The 23,002-nt window shown below is 39.8% G+C and overlaps 1 protein-coding gene across 1 annotated transcript in view; it reads left to right on the top strand.

Annotated features, from left to right (window-relative positions):
* Window positions 1-23,002, top strand: part of LOC307167199 (NLR family CARD domain-containing protein 3-like) — a gene marked incomplete at its 3' end in the record, with an annotated part of 76,830 nt that overhangs the window by 34,041 nt on the left and 19,787 nt on the right. The window contains exons 11-12 of the mRNA XM_079886191.1: window positions 5,655-5,828; window positions 7,988-8,161. Coding sequence (XP_079742317.1) covers window positions 5,655-5,828; window positions 7,988-8,161 — 348 coding nt within the window. The remainder of the gene's footprint in view (window positions 1-5,654; window positions 5,829-7,987; window positions 8,162-23,002) is intronic.

Here is a 23,002-nt window from a genome sequence, read left to right as displayed (position 1 = left end):
TTTTTAAGAAATATCTGTAGTGACTGGCTGCATGATATCGCCATATTTTTTACAGCCATGCGAGCCACATATTAAAGCTTATTGGCGGGCCGCACGAGGCTCGCGAGCCGCGCAATGAGAACCCTGACATAGTGTGTCGGTGTCGATGCGTTACGAACAAGCTGTAACATTTTGAACACATCTAAACTTAAGTCAAAAAGACACATTACATTTCAAAGCACTCAAAACTAGAGGTCGACCGATAGTGGATTTTACCGATAACGATAGCTAGGTTGTGCCATACTTGCCGATAACCGATTAATCAACCGATAGTTTTTAAAATTGATACTGGATAAAAACAAATTGCACCTTAATCATTCATGTTAGTTTGATAGTGCATTAACTATGGTTAACAAATAAAAACCTTAATTTAAAAATGTATTAGTACATTTTAAATAACAAACAAATGAACAATCTTTATACAGCAGTTATTAACCTTAGTTAATGTTACATATGGAATTTTATTGTAAGTGTTATCATTTCATATAAACCCAGACAGTCATGCTTAAAGATGGCCAACTTTAAATATGTACAACGCCAGAGCATTGAAATGACAAAAATATTACATGTATAGTCTCATACTTTTGCTTCTATTTTATAAACACTTGATGATTATCTAATCAAAATAACAAAATATGTATTAAAGTGATTATGAAAAAATAACCGAAATTGAATGCTTTTCTGATTTGTTTATATGTTTCTGTCGGCTGTATGAACATATGAGTTTGCTATCTTATGTCTCTAACTTTAAATATGCAACTTCTCTGCATATTTAATGCATAAAAGTGACCAGCTGGATATAAACTAATGCAAATAGATGGTAACCATTGTGACATTAAACATTCGGGTCAGACTTACGTTTATTTTTGTCAGTGTTTTAACCGCTTGAGGTACTACTAATGTTAGCGTCCTCTCAGCCTCGAAGACAAACAAACATATCGTTGTGGTGTTCTTTCTCTACTAATGCAGCATTTAGTCAACAAATTAATCACTTTATAATGATATGACAAAATGTACTGTATAGCTACAGACCTTTTAGCTGTTGGAAACGCGCATCTGATGTCGGCGTTCTCCACGCAGCGTGTGCTCTCAGTGCAGCACGCAGCATCATGTGTCGAAATAAACAACACGAGGCATCAGTGATAGTTTTTATTACACCTCTAGAGGCCGCTCTTGTACTGCATGATGCCAGAAGACCCTTCTCAGCTCTCTCTTACTGTGTAATGAATGACAGCGCGCGCTTCTCAGCCGCTCCAGCAATGGACGCAACCAGGAAAAACTATCGGTATGTATTTTTGCCGATAACGATAGTTCCACCAATCAACTATCGGTGCCGATTAATTGGCAAAACCGATGAATCGGTCGACCTCTACTCAAAAGCCACGAGCCAAATCCTGAAAACAGTCCCCTCAGTCAGCTGATGGTGAAGCTAACCAACCAGGCTCCCTTCAGCACTGGTTCAAAACAACTCAACAGAACAAAACTAATTATGAATCATTCAAAATATCAATATTTAGAACATTGGAGAAAGCAAACAAAGTAGACTAAATTGTTATTTGACAGAGTATCTGCTCACTGTCAGAGAAGAAGAGACGGATCCTGACTAAATACAGGCTCAGTGACCACCAACTGGGTCAGACAGAGATGCACTTCCTCCTTCACTGGGAAAAAGTATGATCATCACTAAGTGATTCACACCTTGGACAAATAAACCTAAACAATAAAACTTCCCAAAGTTAGCACCAGAAAAGAAGCTGGAAGTTCTAGAGGGTACAGCAGCTCCACTGACAGCTAAATATGATCTGCCTGAGGGACTGTGATACCGGTATTTAGTTTTTCCATTCCACCTGTGTGATGGACTGTTGATGTGTTGATCAGTGATGGATGAAGCAATAATGAGTTTTGGAAGTTAAACAGTGTGATACATGGATTTTACTTGGACCTAAAGCATATTTTGTCTGTAATTCATGGCTTTCAATAGAAATTAGTGGAATTTTGCCATAAAAATCTTTAAAGGCCGTTTTCTCAAAATGAGTTTTTTCTTGCACTCCTAGTGACGATTTTCCACTTCTGTAGCACCTACATACACTAAACTTTACAGTTGTATTCCTAACTATATTGTGAAGATTTTTTCAGAGGGATTTGTTGATATATCATTCTTGGCCTGATTTAAATGACATTTTATGCCTAAAAATAGGGCGGAAATAATTTTTTTAAGGCTATTGCCAGTATTTTCTGATTTACAGGGTAACAAAAGGGCATATTCATAATCCCCTCTGAACATGTCTTTACATTGAATATATCAACAAAATGCAAAAATAAATTTGAACCTTGTTTTTTTCCAATGGTCAGATTCGTCACTTCAAAATATATGCAAATTAGTGCATATTTAATTAGATATAGCCTCATTAGCATATTTAACAATAAAATTACAGAAAACTTGCAATGCATTTTTTTCTCCTATTCATGTGAGTAATCAACTGGTAAAGTTTGATGGTGATATCTGTAAGTTAACAATTTTACCCTATTCACCTGTAGTGTCTCGCCTTAACAGTTTTGAATGATGAAATGTAATGTAATGTAAATGAAATGTATACTTATATGTAGGATCAAAATCAACAGAGTATTTTGAGTCTCTTTTTCACTGATAAGAAAAAAAGGCCACCGACCCCAGAGGGTTAAGCTCACAAACACACACACAATCTCTCTCTCTCTCTCTCTCTCTCTCTCTCTCTCTCTCTCTCTCTCTCTCTCTCTCTCTCTCTCTCTCTCTCTCTCTCTCACACACACACACACACACACACACACACACAGAGAGAGAGAGACACACACTAGGGTGTTCGATACTATCGATACCATCACGATACTTGAGTGCTGATACTATATTTATTGCAATTTTTAAGAATTGCAATTCTACAATATTGTGATTCGATATTACAACGTTGTGTACATTGTGAATTTTTTTTTTTAACTCTAGACTATGGGGAAAAGTTAAATCATACACTTATACAGAGTGTATATGATGTATAAGATGAGTCATATTTACAAAAACAATTCATCACATCTTTCTGAGTTTTATTTCAGAAGCATCATATATTACTACATTCTCTTGAATAAATAATTCAATAACAAATACATTTTTAACAGTCACCTGTCGCCACCTAGTTGTCACAGAATGGTAAATAGTGAAGCGAGGATTCATGTGCAGGAAACTTAGGATCTTTATAAAACAAAACAAAACTATAAAACAAAACTCCCCGTGGGGGAAAACAAGACAGGCGTATGGCATCAAACAGGAAACACGAGGGAACATTGACAACAAACCAGCACAGGACTGCAAACACAGGGAGACTAAATAGGGAAGCAAACAAAAGAGGGTAACGAGAAGGCAGGTGGGGCAAATTAATCAATTATCAGGTAACAAGATAGCCTGGGTTTCCCCATGCTGCCTTGAGCGCAGCACGATTTTATTCACGCTGCTAGGCAGTCTGGATACCATGGACCAGATTTTCCCCTCAGCTAGGGAACCAATCACAGAACGGGGAGGGAGCAGCAAGACGATGACGACATCTATGCGACACACCGAAGCAGTTTGTTTATATCTATGGATCCAACATGACAGACGTAAAAATATATGCATATTTTTAGGAACACATCTACAAAAATATGCCTGTATTTCAAGTTGATAAAATAATTTAAAATCCACATCAGTTTATTTGTGCCGACGCGCCACGCCCTCCCAGGATCTATAACGTTACCTAGGCTACTTTCACTTTTAAAAATTCATCATAACCGCACGCGCGATCTGCTTGCAGTTGTCGAGATAGATGCTGAGGAGTTGAAGAAAAGAATAGCTAGTGGAGATTGTAAAGTTGTCGACAATACATCATCAAAAATCAAGTCCAGTGTGTGGGAGAAATTTGGAGTTATCTGAAGAAAATATTGTGAAAGGCTTTGCTGCAAACATTTTCGTGTTGCAAATGTGGAACTTCATCGCTGAGGAAGCACGCAGAAACTGTGGTAACAAAGCAGTTCTATCGAACGGTATTTTTCATATTTAACACTGTTAAGTATGTGTGGTGTGCAGGGCGTGTTTGAACCCAAAATGGTCAGATGTAGGCTAGACGAAATTGCGTGGCATATAGTGGTGTAGCCGCGTCTGTTCGATTGGTAAAATGTTATAAGGCACTCAGTTTTGTGGCAACGTTAGCCATGTTCTTCATGTACCGGCCTTTTGACAGCTTCGGCTGAAGTTGTCCTTGTGTTAGTTGTCGTGTAATAACTTCTGTATGACCTGGCAATAAACATTTTTGTAAGTGTGTCTATAATGTGATAGTGACTGATTTTATTTCGGGTGCGGGTCGGGTGTCGGTTCTATTTTAATCGGGTCGGGTGCAGATTTTAATTAGTGCTGCTGTCGGGAAACGGGTCGGGTGCTGTTTTAAGCACTGCGGGTACGGGCGGGTGCGGATTTACAAAATCGGACCCGTGCAGGACTCTGGTGTACACATAAATCTCTGACCCATCGTCGTCTTCTTCGTTGAATATCTGTCGCTCTACATACGTCATCTGGTATAATTGAAACGATTGGCTATGAGCTACGTACAGGCGCATTTGATAGACATTTGTAGCGCCCAATAAACGGCTCTGGGCATTCGTAAACCACGCCTCAAATACGAGAAAATGAACATGTAGTTCCCAGACCACGTCTCAAAGAGAAAGTGGTCTTACGTTAGCCAGGCTAGTAACAAGATGGGAGGGGCTAGACAATTGACAGGAGAGCACATGGCACAAGGAAATGCATGACAAGCCCATGCTCACAACAAACCAGACTATACACAAACACATGACAAACCGGGAGCGTCACCAAACCAAGAGACAAACCAGACAGAAGTGACAGAACCATGACACTAGTGGCGAAACAATGTAATCGATAAATGCGTTATTTTAAGCACCAAATATGTATTAACTATTGACAGTATTTTAAAGATTAATAGTGCAGCTCTACTGTCTTATCTCTCTCTCGGCATATGAGTAGCGCAAGGGCTTTTCAGTGCATTCAGTCTCACGTTGCTTCAACGCGTCCACTTGAAATTGATATTACGACACTCATAGATAACGACACATTTCATCATCTGTTGGAACAAAAGTGGCTAACTTCTGTCAACCTTGTCCATAAGCAAGGACAAAAATAAAGCAATTTAATTTGAATCAATATTGATTCTGGAAAAAAAAACTATTTTAAAATCATAAACTAAAAAATTTCGATAGTTAGGTGAATCGATTTTTTTTCTCCCAGTTTCTTAAAATGCTTAAAAAAACATTAAGAACACACACACACACTCACACACTCACACACACATACATACACACGTTGGATTTTCCGGTTTTATGGAGACTTTCCATAGAAATAAGGATTTTTATACTATACAAACTGTATATCCAATCCCTTAATATGATTAAATGTACATACATCCCTGATGTAATTTAACAAAGTAAATTCAAAACGTATTTATATATATATATGTCAAATTGACAGCATTATGTTTTTTTATTTTTTAATTGTTATGTTTATCTTTTGATATTGGCCTAATGTGTGTCATTGTTGTCAACAGGTTGAGGGATTGTGATGTCACAGATGAAGGTTGTGCTGCTCTGGCTTCAGCTCTGAGATCAAACCCCTCACACCTGAGACAACTGTATCTGTCTGAGAATAAACTAGGAGACTCAGGAGTGAAGCTGTTCTCTGCTGTACTGGCAAATCCTCACTGTAAACTGGAAATACTGAGGTAAGATCATCTCTACCATAAAGACTTGGAGTGAATAAGGATTAATATGTAGATAGTGCATACAATATATCTTTGGCGTAAGCCCCATCCGGTGGTTCAGCAACAGATTCCTGCTTGAACCGTCAGATCCTGCTGGCGGTAGAAGGCAGCGGTGAGGAGTCTCCCTGAGGAAGAACATTTACATCTTCATATATTATTATCCTCCAATAGAAAGTAAAACTAACAGTTAAATAAACCAAACACACTACAAACCAGACAACAGATGCAGGTTACATCTGTAATGTAAAGTTTCTTTTTTAAATCACCAATTGTTTGGTGTAAATCAACTTGCCTTGTAATGCTTGTGCAAACAGACCCATGCAAAAGCGTGAATATTGCCTCAAAATGTGAATCTGCTGCTGAAAAGAGGGAAGTGGTGTGTGTTTCACCTGAACCAGTGCTGTCATCATATCAGATTTATCCCTACATGATTATCATGGCCAAAATAACACGATAACAATATATCACCATATCTATTGAAATCTTGAAAAAAAAAAAAAAAATGCTATTGTAGTGTGCAGGAGAAAGCAAGCGGAAGCGAGGATCTATATGCAGGGTTTTAATGGAGAAACACGTAGTACAAATAATAAAGAACACGAAGGACAAAGAAACAAAACCACGAGAAGGACTGAACTAGAAGCACCCCTACCTGTACAACAACTGACAAAGTAACAAGTGAAACACAAGGGCTATAAATACACAGGGACCAACAAGCTAAACAAGATAACAAGGGGGTGTGGCTAATTAGAAACACCTGGGGATACTAATAAACTAGAAAACTACAAAGGACTACAAAACATGACACAGAACAGGAAATAACTAAAGTCCACACAAGACGAGGGAAACACAAGACAGGAATCATAACAGCTATCAGTCAAATTCATCTTTACTTTGTTTATTTTGTTATTTTTGAATAAGAAGAATCACTCCATCACATACAAAAGGAACAGTTACACTTGAAGTGTTACCATTATTTCAAACTGGTTGCATTATCACAAATATACAGTAACACAGCGCTTATAAATCATTTTCAAATTATTAGTTTATAGTAGGGCTGGGAATCGATAAAAAAAATGAACTAAATAATCGCACAATTTGCTGTGATTAATTGCAATTAATCGCATTTCCCCCAAACTTGTAATCATCAATATTTAAATGTAGAATCACTAATTAAATTACACAACACAGAAGAAAAGGGAAAAAAAGAAAAAGGTCCACACAAATTGGACAGAAAATAGCCCTATATTAAAATATTAAACATCAATATATCAATATGTTATTCTTCATTCAGTTCTATGCAACATACTCAGATTTAACAGATTTCTTTTTGGACTTATTATCAAAATAAAGTATAGTCAATTTATATACAAAGCTATTATTACCAGAGCATGTGATCAGAGCAGGTAATTTTACCATTGTACCATTGTACAGGAGCCTACGTTCCCGCACCAGTAGGCTTAGGAAGAGCTTCTTCCCTGAGGCTGTGATCCTACTAAATTCCACACCACCTCTCTAATTGCACCTTGCACTCATAATGCACTGTTCATAGTACTTTTTATGGACAAGAATTTGCAGCTTGCATTCATTCAGTACTGCTCATAATACTGACGGACATGTTGTTTTTACTATTCATATTTTGCACAGATTGTACATTGTTTAACTGCTACTGCTACTGTACATATAACAATCTGTATATTTTAATTGTACTTTCGTTGCTGCTCATATTGTACATGTATCCCTACATTTTCATTCTCTTTTTCTTTTTCTAATTCTGCCCATTTTCTTCTATTCGGTTTTAGTATGTTCATATATTCTGTACATATTGTAAGCTATAGCTTCACTTCAGTGTTGGACTTGTTCCTGCACTTATCTGTATAGAACACTATATTTCTGCACTTCTGGTTGATGCTAACTGCATTGCATTAGCTTTGTACTTGTAGACTGCATAATGAAAATAAAATTGAATCAAATCAAATTAATCCTAACTGATGTAATTTAATAACTTGAACAAATGAGTATTTGTATATATTTCATATTGACAGCATTATTTTTTTTATTTTTTTTTAAGTGTTATGTTTATCTTTGGATATAGGCTTAATGTGTGTCATTGTTCTCTACAGGTTGTGGGATTGTGGTGTCACAGATGAAGGTTGTGCTGCTCTGGCTTCAGCTCTGAGATCAAACCCCTCACACCTGAGAGAACTGTATCTGTCTGGGAATAAACTAGGAGACTCAGGAGTGAAGCTGTTCTCTGCTGGACTGGAGAATCCTCACTGTAAACTGGAGGAACTGTGGTAAGATCATCTCTACCATAAAGACTCGGAGTGAATAAGGTCTAATATGTAGATAGTTCATACAATATATCTTTGGCGTAAGCCCCATCCGGTGGTTCAGCGACAGATTCCTGCTTGAACCGTCAGATCCTGCCGGCGGTAGAAGGCAGTGGTGAGGAGTCTCCCTGATGAGGAACATTTACTTAATATTAGGGCTGTAGCTATCGATTATTTTAGTAATCAAGTATTCTACTGATTATTCCATCGATTAATCAAGTAATCGGATAAATTGTGTTAATGAAATAGATCCAAGTGAACAACAGCCTTTAAAATGACTTAAAAATACAAATAGGTAACACTTTACAATATGGTTCATTAGTTAACATTAGTTAACTACCTTAGTTAACATACTAATAATGAACAATACTTATACAGCATTTGTTAATCTAAGTTAATATTAATTTCAACATTTACTAATACATTATTAAAATCAAAGGTTGTATGTTAACATTAATGTACTGTGAATTAACATGAACAAAAAATTAAACTAACATTAACAAAGATTAGTGCTGTCAGTTAAACACGTTTTTCGATCTTTTTGGTCTAGCAAACTTTGTAGTTTTTTTCACATTCTGTTGCAAACAACTAGTAACGTTAGAAAAACTACAACATCACACCGGATCTAACTAGACCGGACACAAAACAACAGGCACGCCGCACACACTTGTTTGTGCTTTTGGGGTCACACACCGGACGAGAAACGCAGTGCCATGCCGCATGGCGTTTAGAACTACTAGAGGTATTCTGTTTTAACATCGACATCGCGATGTACGAATGAGCAATTGTCACATCGCCGGAACATGCAATGTGAAGGGTAGTAGCACCCATGGTGTATTAAGAGAACGGTAGCACATAGTAAAAATGAGTTTGTTGTATGGCTTTTTGCTGGGGTGACACGTTCCGCGTGCCTGCACAGTGATTGGTTCGCTGTGCCGCAAACTCACCACTCACAGCCATCATTCACTGGCAATCCTATAGCTAAAAATGGGCAACGAAGAGGATCCGCAGCAAAAAAAAAAAAAGATTTCGTACCAAAAAGAAAGTCAAAATCAGCTATTTGGGACTATTTCGTCTACAAAAAGGAGGATGTTGACCAAAAAGAGGTACTTTGCTGGAGTGTTGTAAAGTTGTGGATGGTTGTCTTTTTTAAAAAGTCTTTTATTTTTCGTGTTCGCATTTATGAGGAAAAAACAATGTTACGTGACAGTTCTCCATTACGGACGCAACCGTTATGAAAGAGGCACTAAAAGACTACTTTAAAACTTTCACAGAGACCTCAAACAGAAAGCACAAAGCTTTTCTTTAAAGCGAATTTCGTTTTGTATTATCCATCCATCCATCTTCTTCCGCTTATCCGGGACCAGGTCGCGGGGGCAGCAGTCTAAGCAGGGATGCCCAGACTTCCCTCTCCCTAGACACTTCCTCCAGCGTGTCCTAGGTCTTCCCCGGGGTCTCCTCCCGGTGGGACATGCCCGAGCCACCTCAGCTGACCCCTCTCGATGTGGAGGAGCAGCGGCTCTACTCTGAGCTCCTCCCGAGTGACTGAGCTTCTCACCCTATCTCTAAGGGATCGCCCAGCCACCCTGCGGAGAAAGCTCATTTCGGCCGCTTGTATCTGGGATCTTGTCCTTTCGGTCATGACCCACAGCTCATGACCATAGGTGAGGGTAGGAACGTAGATTGACCAGTAAATCGAGAGCTTCGCCTTGCGGCTCAGCTCCTTCTTCACCACGACAGACCGGTACAGCGACCGCATTACTGCGGAAGCTGCACCGATCCGTCTGTCAATCTCCCGTTCCATCCTTCCCTCACTTGTGAACAAGACCCCAAGATACTTGAACTCCTCCACTTGAGGCAGGAACTCTCCACCAACCTGAAGTGGGCAAACCACCTTTTTCCGACTGAGAACCATGGCCTCGGATTTGGAGGTGCTGATTCCCATCCCAGCCGCTTCACACTCGGCTGCAAACCGTCCCAGTGCATGCTGGAGGTCCTGGTTTGATGAGGCCAGCACGACAACATCATCCGCAAAAAGCAGAGATGAAATCGTGTGGTCCCCAAACCCGACCCCCTCCGGCCCCTGGCTGCGCCTAGAAATTCTGTCCATAAAAATTATGAACAGAACCGGCGACAAAGGGCAGCCCTGCCGGAGACCAACATGCACCGGGAACAAGTCTGACTTACTGCCGGCAATGCGAACCAAGCTCCTGCTCCGGTCGTACAGGGACCGGATAGCCCCTAGCAAAGGGCCCCGAACCCCATACTCCCAGAGCACCCTCCACAAGATGCCGCAAGGGACACAGTCGAATGCCTTCTCCAAATCCACAAAACACATGTGGATTGGTTGGGCAAACTCCCATGCACCCTCCAGCACCCTGTAGAGGGTATAGAGTTGGTCCAGTGTTCCATGACCGGGATGAAAACCACACTGTTCCTCCTGAATCCGAGGTTCTACTATCGGCCGGATTCTCCTCTCCAGTACCCTGGCATAGACTTTCCCGGGGAGGCTGAGAAGTGTGATCCCCCTATAGTTGGAGCACACCCTCCGGTCCCCCTTCTTAAAATGAGGGACCACCACCCCGGTCTGCCAGTCCAAAGGCACTGTCCCCGACCGCCACGCGATGCTGCAGAGGCGAGACAGCCCCACAACATCCAGAGACTTGAGGTACTCAGGGCGGATCTCATCCACCCCCGGTGCCTTGCCACAGAGGAGTTTCTTGACTACCTCGGTGACTTCAGCTCAGGTGATGGACGAGTCCGCCTCCGAGCCCTCAGCCTCTGCTTCCTCAATGGAAGACGTGACGGCGGGATTGAGGAGATCCTCGAAGTATTCCTTCCACCGTCCGGTGATATCCCCAGTCGAGGTCAACAGCTGCCCACCTCCACTATAAATAGCGTTGGTAGGGCACTGCTTCCCCTCCTGAGGCGCCGGACAGTTTGCCAGAATCTCTTCGAGGCCGACCGATAGTCCTTCTCCATGGCCTCACCGAACTCCTCCCAGGCCCGAGTTTTTGCTTCCACAACCACCCGGGCTGCAGTCCGCTTGGCCCGTCGGTACCCGTCAGCTGCCTCCGGAGTCCCACAAGCCAACCAGGCCCGATAGCACTCCTTCTTCAGCTTGACGGCATCCCTTACTTCCGGTGTCCACCACCGGGTTCGGGGATTGCCGCCTCGACAGGCACCGGAGACCTTACGGCCACAGCTCCGAGTGGCCGCGTTGACAATGGAGGTGGAGAACATGGTCCACTCGGACTCAATATCTCCAGACTCCCTCGGGATCTGGTCGAAGCTCTGTCGGAGGTGGGAGTTGAAGATCTCTCTGACAGGGGATTCGGCCAAACGTTCCCAACAGACCCTCACAGTACGTTTGGGTCTGCCGAGTCTGTCCAGCTTCCTCTCCCGCCATCGGATCCAACTCACCACCAGGTGGTGATCAGTTGACAGCTCCGCCCCTCTCTTCACCCGAGTGTCCAAGACATACGGCCGGAGGTCGGATGAAAGGACCACAAAGTCGATCATCGACCTCCCGCCTAGGGTGTCCTGGTGCCATGTGCACTGATGGACACCCTTATGCTTGAACATGGTGTTCGTTATGGACAAGCTGTAACTAGCACAGAAGTCCAATAACAGAACACCACTCGGGTTCAGATCAGGGGGGCCGTTCCTCCCAATCACGCCCCTTCAGGTGTCACTGTTGCTGCCCACGTGGCCGTTGAAGTCCCCCAGTAGAACGACGGAGTCCCCAGTCGGAGCACTTTCCAGCACCCCTCCCAGAGACTCCAAGAAGGCCGGGTACTCTGCACTGCCGTTTGGCCCATAGGCACAAACGACAGTGAGAGACCTACCCCCGACCCGAAGGCGCAGGGAAGCGACCCTCTCGTTCACCGGGGTGAACTCCAACACATGGCGGCTGAGCTGGGGGGCTATAAGCAAACCCACACCAGCCCGCCGCCTCTCACCATGAGCAACTCCAGAGTGGTGAAGAGTCCATCCTCTCTCGAGGAGTGTGGTTCCAGAGCCCAAGCCGTGCGTAGAGGTGATCCCAACTATCTCTAGTCGGAATCTCTAAACCTCACGCACAATCTCAGGCTCCTTCCCCGCCAGAGAGGTGACATTCCATGTCCCTAGAGCTAGATTCTGCGTCCAGGGATCGGGTTGTCTAGGCCCCCGCCTTCGACTGCCGCCCGATCCACTTAGCACCGGCCCCTTACGGTCCCTCCTGCAGGTGGTGGGTCCACGGGAGACTCACGTTTTGTATTAATTGTATCTTAATTTTAATCAGTGTTTCATTATCCAATTTCCTGGATTTAATAAATAAAAAGTAAATATATCATACATAATCACGACACGGAGGCGCCAGCGCCAGAACTGGAGCTTAAGCTATCATCCATGAACCGAAACTCAGCGTATAAGGTAGCCTACTCGCCTCACACACCTAAAAAAAAATATATAGAAATATATCTATTATCTATAGAAATCTCTACTTTTAAACAGAACCATTCAAAACAACATAAAACTATGTAATCCGTATGAAAAGTGCATTTCTCTCCTGCGCGATCACTACTGCGAAGATCGCGAGTCAGTCTTCAACTTCATCTTTACAGAAAACACTTGTTTATTAATAAACAATTAAAATGTCTCATTGTAATATTTTACATATTCATAATCATTACTTTTGCTGGTTCTTTGTGACAGCTTTTAGGTGCCGTTTACATGAACGCGTCACTGCATCAGCACCGAAAACAGAGAGAGAGAGAGAGAGAATAATATATTTTTTGACTTATTTTGAGGAATTATAGCCTAATGAACAACAAACATCTGTTAAGAGCGCCGCCACGTTGGATTGCGTAGAACGTTCACCGGATTCTGACAGAAATAGCCTTTGTTCTAATTTTGGAATAAAATATAAAGTGACCTTTTTGTCACTTGTAATGAAGCTTGCTTATTAGTGAAATTAATATTATGGAATGATAATTATTGACAATAGCCTGGATTGATGGCTCGCAATATATATCGTGGGGAAAAAAATATCACAATGTAATTTTTTTTCCAATATCGTGCAGCCCTACCGGACGTGTACTTTCTCAGTTTATGACCAGCAATATTGTTTTGATTAAGGACATTATGGAATTAAGATAATGTCTGTACTATAATATGATTGTACTGTAGAATTAAATACAATCGTTGCTAAGTCTGCAGTCTGAACACTTTGCCTCAGAGCGTCCGTTAACTGAATGAATTGAGAATATCACCTTAAAATCCGATAACATCGGCAGTTTTCATCCACACATCTGATTTCTGTAGATGAATGTAAAACTAAATGTATATTGCAGCACAGGGTGAAGTCAGTATACATTAACGACGATTTGAGACAAATAAATATAAATTTAATATAAAACTATGTAAATGACACAGCAGGATTTTGAACAAGGTCCTGAGCCATAGCTGGGCGCTGCGGACAGACGCCGAATGGCGTCGCTGGTGTGTGTACACTGATAGAGAATAATGTGTTTGAATTTTAAAGACGTGGTGCTGCGCGACGCAGCGCTGCACTTCTTGTCCGGTGTGCGACCCCCTGTAGGCTAACGTTACGTTTTGAGTGGATGGCGAGCGCGAGACGGCGAAATGGATGCCCATAAGATTCTGAATGGAAAGTTTACTTTTAAAAAGTTGCCAAATTGTTCCATTGACAAGACCAAAGTGATCTGTGTGTTTTGTCGTTGTGAACTGAGCTATCATCGCAGCATGTCCAGTCTGAAATACCACTTGATGGTCAAGCACACAGCTGATGTGAATTATCTGATGCGATGCCAATGTTGTTTTCAATAAAACAAATTTGCACAAAGCAAGCCGATCCACTTTTCCATGTTGATAAGAGCATTAAAATGAGAAAAAAATAATGGGACAAAAAGAAATCAAGGGACATTTAGAATAGATTAAAAATGTGCGATTTAATTGCGAGTTAACTATGACATTAATGCGATTAATCGCAATTAAATATTTTAATCGTTTGACAGCACTAACAAAGATTAATAAATACAGTTACAAATGTATTGTTCATTGTTAGTTCATGTTGGTTAATACATTAACTAATGTTAACTGATGAACCTTATTGTTAAGTGTTACCTAAAAACATAACAACATGCAATTATTTGTTCAAATAAAGTATCATATGGGTGTTATTGAACAACGCTGTTAAAATACTTGTAAAATAAATAAATGATATAAACTGATATAAACATAACTTATGTACATTACGTAAAAAAAATGTCCGCAGAGATTGCCAACGGCCTGGTTACACTAAGGCATGATCAAATCCTTGTTTAATATTGGCGAAACAAAATTTAATTCAAATGTTAACTTAATCTTTAATATTTGGTCATTTCTTCATGATAGAAATGCAACAGTTGCTGTAATTTCTTGAACAAGAACATGTGCACATCAAAACATGCAAACTCAGTTTGAAATCGCAATTAACAACAATTCGCATATATTTCAGAAAGATATTTATGTATTCTCCTGTGTTGGCGTAGATTTACAAATTAGTTGCATTACGAATCTTGTGAAACGGCGCACACTGCGTGCAGATGAACGATATAAGCCACACAAACTCACAGCACGCAGAGATGGAGTTTGAGAAACCCAAGACGCAGACACGTATATAAATGATAACAGTGCAACTATGGAACGCACGTCAGAGCATATTTTTAACTGAATCACAGCCTTTGTGATTTCATGATAGCTCTATGCTATATTATGATTGTAAATGGTTTTAAATAGATTGCGTAGCCTTAGAAAACGGTGTAATAATGTGGTTCATGGATTCTCATCTGTGGAATGCACCACTTCCGGTATTTTGCCCGTTACTCGACACGGTTAAATTGCAATCAAGGATTTTTTAAACATCGAGTACTCGACTTTAATAGAGGAATCGTTATAGCCTTACTTAATATATTATTATCTCCCAATAGACAGTAAAACTAACAGTTAAATTAACCAGACGAACTACAAACCAGACAACAGATGCAGGTTACAGTGAAGAGGTTTTTTTTAAATTACAAATGTTTGGTGTAAATCAACTTTCCTTGTAATGCTTGTGCAAACAGACCCTTGCAAAAGCGTGAGCATTTCCTCAAAATGTGTGTGTGCAGCTGAAAAGTGAGAAGTGGTGTGTGTTTCACTTGAACCAGGACTGTCACCATATCAGATTTATCACTACATGATTATCATGGCCAAAATAACAGAAAAACTTGGGAAATCTTGAAAAAAAAAAAAACAATGCTATCAGTCATAGTCATCTTTAGTTTGTTTATTATGTGTTATTTTTGGGGAAAAAATCACACCATCACACAGAAAAGTATCAATTACACTTAATGGCGAACAGTTTGAAATTATAGTAAGACATTATTACAAGTATACAGTAACACAGCGCATATAAATCATTTGCAGACTATTAGTTAATAGTTAATGAATAGTGTATAATAGTATTTAAGCTGTAGTTAATATATCAAGAGACTATACAAACAGTGAGTTTTCATTCAATGTCACTGTAATTAACAAAGCGTTATTGTTTAATTATGTAAAGAGTTAGATAATGCTTTGTTAACAATGTATTACCCATAAATATTTATCACTTTAGATTAGGTCACAGAAAATCAGAAAATGTCTTTAAGTGCTTTAATACAGCCTTTATTCGACATTAATTATATTAATATTAAGAGTTCCGTTAAATTTTTACAAATAGATTAAGCATACTCACACATACACACTGACACACTCTCTCACACACACACACACACACACACACACACACACACACACACACACACACACACACACACACACTATGCACTAGCACTATGCACTAAGCACTATGGCTGGGACAATACACTTATCTCTCAATTTGATACTATCACGATCCTTGGGTGCTGATACGTTATGTAATGATATTTTTTTAACACTAGACTATGGGGAAAAGTTCATTCATACACTTGTAAAGACTGTACATGATGAATAAGATGAGTCATATGTACAAAAACAATTCACATCTTTCTGAGTTTTATTTCAGAAGCATCATACAGTACTACATTCTCTTGAACAAATAATTCAATTACAAATACATTTTTTAACAGTCACTTGTCGCCACCTAGTGGTGAAACAATGTAATCGATAAATGCATTATTTTAAGCGGCAAGTTTCTAACAAAAGCTGATTTGCTCTATTTTGATCGCTACCGTAGACATCAGTGTTTATATTTGAACTTTAAACTTTTATCCCAGTACTTCTATGATAATATGAACTATTGAATCACAGAAATAATGATACTGTTATGCAGTGCCGGCCCGAGCCTTTTGGGGGCCCTAAGCAGAATTTGATTTGGGGGCCCCCTCCCACCACACGGAGTCACCTGTTTGACGATTATTGAGTCACACTATAATGTTACATTTATAAATTAATACAATGAGGTTATGTATTAATACAAAATAAATACTTAATAAAAAATAAATGCCTATTTCAATAAAAAGTTTTAACTTTTTCTTTACTCTTTTACTAACTCTTTGAAACTTCTGAAAACAAACTGTCACAAAACACATTAAATAAATTATTTGCAAAATATCCTCCAACGTTTTGCAACACTTTGCAGTTTGAATGATGTCTTGTATGAACATGACGGAGTATGTTTTTATGTTTCCACTGTTCGATCGTGCCCGCGCCTCACACGCACACACACACAACATATTCCAGCATTGTAATCTTTACATCACAGCCTGTTCATTATAGCCGTAATAAAATATAATAATAAAATAGTCAACCTAACATATAAAAATTAATTTAAATTATTTAAATAGTCAGTAATATAATTTGTACCATTCAGCGTAAGCTTCGCTCCACTGCAATGTTTCCAAGCACTTTTTTGCGCGTGTGAAGAGGATGATTTTTTTTTCGTTGATATTGGAACGTGAGTTAAGTACAAAGACTATAATAAAGAATAGTTTACCATCCAAATACATCGCGAATGTTGAAACATTTTGATTCTGATGAGAGAGATACGTGAGCCCAATGCCGCTTACTTTCACTTTCGCTTTAAATTATTTCGTTTTGGATCGTTTCCGGTCGGGTCGGGTACGCTGGCGCGTTTGGCTGCCGCTCCTCTCACCGTTTTGTTTATTTTAGTAATGTTTTAATATTATTTTTCAGCGCCTCTATGAGTGCAATGTGGTGGTGCCATTTTATTTGTTTCGGACTGTTGTTTTTATTTCTGTGCTCCACCCGGAATAATCTGCAACGCAATAATCTACAACGAGCAACGGGGAATCAACGCGTTGGTCTGACTGTGTATGTGGATTCTACGACATTAAGATCACGGTGTGCTACGGGGATTCAACGCCTAGGACCAGCTGTGTTTGCGGATTTAATGACTATGGCCTTAAGGTACACTGCACGCCAACTGTTGAATTTAAAACAGAACCCGTATCGTTTAGCTAAAGACTCTTACGAACTTTGCCGTGACGCTGGCTTGCTACGTCTTAAACGGTATATTCACCGGGGCTTGAGGCGAAGCTTTACAACTTCATCTTCTCCCAGCATTTGTATTTGTACATGCCGACGTAAGACTAACAATCTGTTTTATACTGGTATTGATCAACGTAATTTAATACTGGTACCCCGCGTGGAGATTAAGTCATTGTTGACTCCATTTCATAGCTCGGCTTATGCTGCATTATTTAATGCTCGCTCTGTGAATAACAAGGCACTGTTCTTATCAGATTTTATTCTGGACAAATAGTTGGACTTCCTGTTCTTAACTGAAACATGGCATAGAGAAAATGATGGACTTCTGTTTAATCAGATCACTCCTGTTGGTTTTGGAATCTTAGATCTCCCAAGGTTATCTGGCAGAGGTGGAGGCATTATTGTGGTTTACAACCTGCAATTCAAGATAAGTCCTGTATCTGTTTCCCAGTTCTCGTCATTTGAATGCCTGGTTCTGAGTATTTCTGCTCCTACATCTACCATCATTGCAACAGTCTATAAACCACCTAAGACATCACATGAAGCTTTTACATCAGAATTTGCTGATTTTCTGTCTATGTTGAGCTTGAAGTTCCATAGAATTCTTATTGTGGGGGACTTTAACATACATGTGGATCGAAGTGACTCTGTGTTTGCCAAGGAATTTTTATCGCTTCTTGACTGTCTTGACTTCTCACAGTTGGTAACAGGCCCAACTCATTTTAAAGGCCATACCCTGGATCTTGTGATAACAAATGGTTCATTTGTATCACAGTTATCATCTGTTGACATTGGATTGTCGGATCACTCAGCTGTTTTATTTAATCTGGAGATGCATCATTCAAGTGTGCCTACAAACCGAACTGTAACATTCCGGAAGTGGAAGTCTATTGATCAAACAGTTTTTTCTAATTCTGTTGTATCCACTTTAAGTGACCAGCATTCAACATTTTTGGAGGAGAAAGTTTCACAGTTTAACCATGCTCTTGTTACTAATCTTGACTCTTTTGCTCCTCTAAGGTCACGTAAGGTTACTTCTGCCCGCACTGCTCCTTGGTATAATGACGATTTGCGCACTAGGAAGGCTGCATGTCGAAAAATGGAGCGCAAATGGCGTCTTACTGGCTTGAATGGTCATTATTTGGCTTGGAAGGATCTTCTGGGTGACTACAGAGCATTAATTGAGACTGAAAGATCTTCTTATTCCTCTTAGACTATTGAAAACAATCAAGGAAACCCCAGACATTTGTTTCAAACTATAAATAGACTGCTTAAAGTTGATGCTGCCACCACCTTGCCTGTTTCTCAACAGCTATGTGATTCTTTTCTTAAATTTTTTTAACTCTAAAATTGATGGTGTTCGCAAACAAATTTCTGTTGCATCTGCTCCCACTGTCTCACTTCTCTGTTCATCTGGGTTTACTGGTTTTCCTCTCACTAATTTTCCACATCTTAATTCTGAGGCTCTCAAAAGGGAGGTATCAAGTATGAAATCTACCACTTGCTTGCTTGATCCTGTTCCCTCAAGCTTATTTAAATCTTGCTTCGATGTTTTGAGCCCTACTGTCCTCAGTATTATGAATGACTCATTGCAGACGGGGGAGGTTCCAGCAGCATTAAAGATTGCTGCTGTAACTCCAGTACCAAAAAAAGAAAATACTACTCTGGAGGATTTTAATAATTTTCGACCTATCTCCAATCTTCCGTTCATGGCAAAAATACTTGAGCGTGTTGTTGCCTTTCATTTACGTAACCATCTTGCAATTAATAACCTGTCTGATCCTCTTCAGTCAGGTTTTCGTAAATTCCACAGTACTGAAACGGCTTTGGTCAAAGTTACCAATGATTTGTTGATGGCTTCTGACTCTGGTGTAATTTCCATTCTCATCCTTCTTGATTTAAGAGCAGCTTTTGATACTGTGGATCATAGTCTATTACTCATCCGCCTTGAACAAGATTTTGGTGTGTCGGGGACAGCTTTGAAGTGGTTTAAATACTATTTTACTGACCGTTCTCAGTTCGTTTCCATGGGTGGTTTCAGGTCTGAGATTAGCTCTGTTCTCACTGGGGTTCCTCAGGGCTCAGTCTTGGGCCCTCTGCTTTTTAATATTTATCTGTCACCACTTGGACAGTTGCTGCGAACGCTTGGCCTCCATTATCATTTTTATGCTGATGATACGCAGATTTATATACACTCAAAACCTGGTGAACATCTTGATGTTGATTTTCTGTCCGGCTGTGTTTCTGAGATAAAGGAATGGATGAGTACACATTTTTTGTGTCTGAATAGTGGTAAAACTGAAGTTATGCTTATTGGTTCCCATCATCAAATTTCCAAAGCTGGTTCCTTATCTTTGACTATTGATGGCTCTGTCTTGGCTACTCAAGCTAAAGTGAGGAATCTTGGAGTTATTTTTGATACTAGGCTTTCATTTGATTCTTTTGTTCAGAGTACAGTTAAATCATCCTTTTTTCACCTCAGAAATATAGCAAGATTACGTCCTATGCTAAATTTCTCAGTAGCTGAAAAGCTGATGAATTCCTTTGTCATCTCTAGGATAGATTACTGTAACGCCCTTCTAGCCGGAGTCTCTAAATCCACACTCAACAAACTACAGTATGTACAAAACTCGGCCGCCAGGATATTGACTGGGTCCAGGGTATGCAATCACATCACTCCAGTTTTGGAGTCCTTACACTGGCTCCCAGTCCGATTCAGAGTAGATTTTAAAATTATGATGCTGACATATAAAGCATTGCATGGCTTGGCTCCATATTATTTATCTGAATTGTTAACTTCCTATACCCCAACTCGGAGACTGCGTTCTTCACAATCCAACTTGCTGGTTGTTCCTCATACACGCTTACGATCTATGGGTGACAGGGCCTTTTCTTCATATGCTCCTGTCCTTTGGAATTCTCTGCCTCTTGATCTTAGGGAAGCCCAGAGCTACGACATTTTTAAAGGTAGACTTAAGACTTATTTTTTTAAATTAGCATTTGATTGTTGATGTTACTTTTATTGCTTGAGCTTTGTATTGCTTAATTTGTGTACAGCGCTTTGAGAAGTTGCTTTTAAAGGCGCTTTATAAAATAAAGTTTATTATTATTATTATTGTTTATAGTTATTTTTTTATTCTTGTTCTGTTCTGAATATTATTACATTTACAGGATAAATCATTGATTTAAATGTCAATCATCAATCATTGATCAAATAAAAAAATTTGACACATGGCTTAACATTACCGTGACTTTGCACATGAATTGTCTATGCACGTGAGGTTATGCGCATGACTCAAACACTGGCAGACACAGCAGCAGTTGTAGGCAGGTATATTGATCATGAAATCAGAATTTTCTTGTCTTGAATTAGTCATTAATGCATTCATGTCACTTGTTTAAGTTAATTAATGTGTAAAAAAAAAATCTGAGTTAAAACAAAACAAAACTCGAGGGGGCCCTAAGCAGCCGCTTAGGCTGCATTTACACTGCAGGTCTTGATGCCCAATTCCGATTTGCGGACTATATCCGATTTTTTTGACGACCCGCTTACATCATCTTTTAAAAGTGACCCGTATCCGATATTTGCATTTACACTATACACTGCCAAAACAACCAAATGTAGACGTTCTGGCCCGGAAAACAAAGTAAAACAGCTCGATATGCAATGGATGCAGAAGCAGACAAAATTATTATAGTGATGCGCGGATCGCGGTCATATCCGCAGGGGCTCTGTGGATAATCCGCGGAACGGGCAGGTCAAGTAGGCTAATAAAAATAACATTCTGATTAATTTCGGGTGGGTCGCGAGTGGATATGATAAATCCAGGGTTTTTCCTACATTGAAAATTTTTTGGCGGCCGCCAAAACGATTTTTTGTCCCGCCAAAGCCTTATTTGATCTGTAATTGGGTTTTGTGAGTGAAGCAGGCTACTGACGGAGTGACGGAGAGAACGATCACAGCGCCCCACCCCCGCGCGGGCACTCTCCGTCTTCAGTTCTGTCTTTGCTCTCTCCCTCGCATCAAAATCAACTGATCCTAAAGGTCGGAAGACCGAATCCATGTTTCACGCGGTGCATTCGGAGAATATTTTTGCTGAATTAGCGCTGGGTGTGAAATGCAGTCAATTTTTTTGCCTTATCTTCTCTTACAACTTGTGACAAGCATTCCGCACATGCAGCTGACATAACTTTAAATAAACGCAAAAAAAAAAAAAAAAGTTTGAAGTGTTTTTGTGTGTGTTGACAAATCTTTCGTGATGTCCTAACAGCCAGGATTCCCAATTTCCCACACAACACGTCCGCTAAAGTCCGATTCGCGACCTAATGACTCCTTTGAGCCGAGGGACAGGATACTGCAGTTCACAAAGGTTCATAATTTGCATGTGCTTTAATGCCCTGTCGGTTAAACATTTAATTCGCGTGCTGATGCGCTGTTCTCAACTCGTGCGTTTCTCAGCGCGTGCATGTGAAGCTCACATGCACTAAACGCCTGTCTACCAGCGCCTGGATACTGGACTAAGTTATCTTTCGAGTCTTATTGTGTGCTTATACTGTTAAATACACACAAGGTTTACATAAAGTCAGTTATGTCTAAAGTGAAAGCAAACTTGAGAAAATTGAGTAAATCTGTTTGTCAAATGCGTTAGACGCGTCGCGCGCAGCTCTTTTAAAGAGACAGTAGCATCAGTAAACAAGCTGCCGCTTGTCCTTAAAGGGATAGTTCACCCAAAAATAAAACTTATCTCATCATTTACGCACTCTAATGTTGTCTTGTTCCAAACCTGTATTAATTTCCTTCGAATATTTTCTAATATGTTTCTAATATTAATATTTTGAAGAATGTGGCTAAACAGTAGCTGGTCCCCATTGACTTCCAAAGGAGAAAAATATACTATGGAAGTCACTGGGGTACATCAACTGTTTGGTTACCCACATTCTTCCAAATAACTTATATTTTTAACAGAAGAAACAAACTTATTCGAGTTTAAAACAACTTGAGAGAGTAAATTATGACAATTTGAATTTTTAGGAGAACTATTCCTTTAATGTTAATAAAACAACAAAACTATTGACTGATAACTTTAAGTAGCTTTAATAAGTATCAATGCATAATTTATACAGTGAAGTCTATGTTTTGTTTTATTTTCATATTTGTTCATTTAATTACTTTCTTCAATGCTATACTGTTAAATACACCTACTGTAGCTGAAAACATAAAGCACTGTTTATTTAATTTGTATATTAAGTTGTGTATGTGTAATGTGTATCTTTGATCTTAATATTTAA

Source organism: Squalius cephalus (assembly GCF_949319135.1).
Source record: "Squalius cephalus genome assembly, chromosome: 11".
Lineage (NCBI taxonomy): Eukaryota > Metazoa > Chordata > Actinopteri > Cypriniformes > Leuciscidae > Squalius > Squalius cephalus.
Note: the sequence above shows the minus strand (reverse complement) of the source record. Positions and strands in the feature narration are given on the sequence as shown.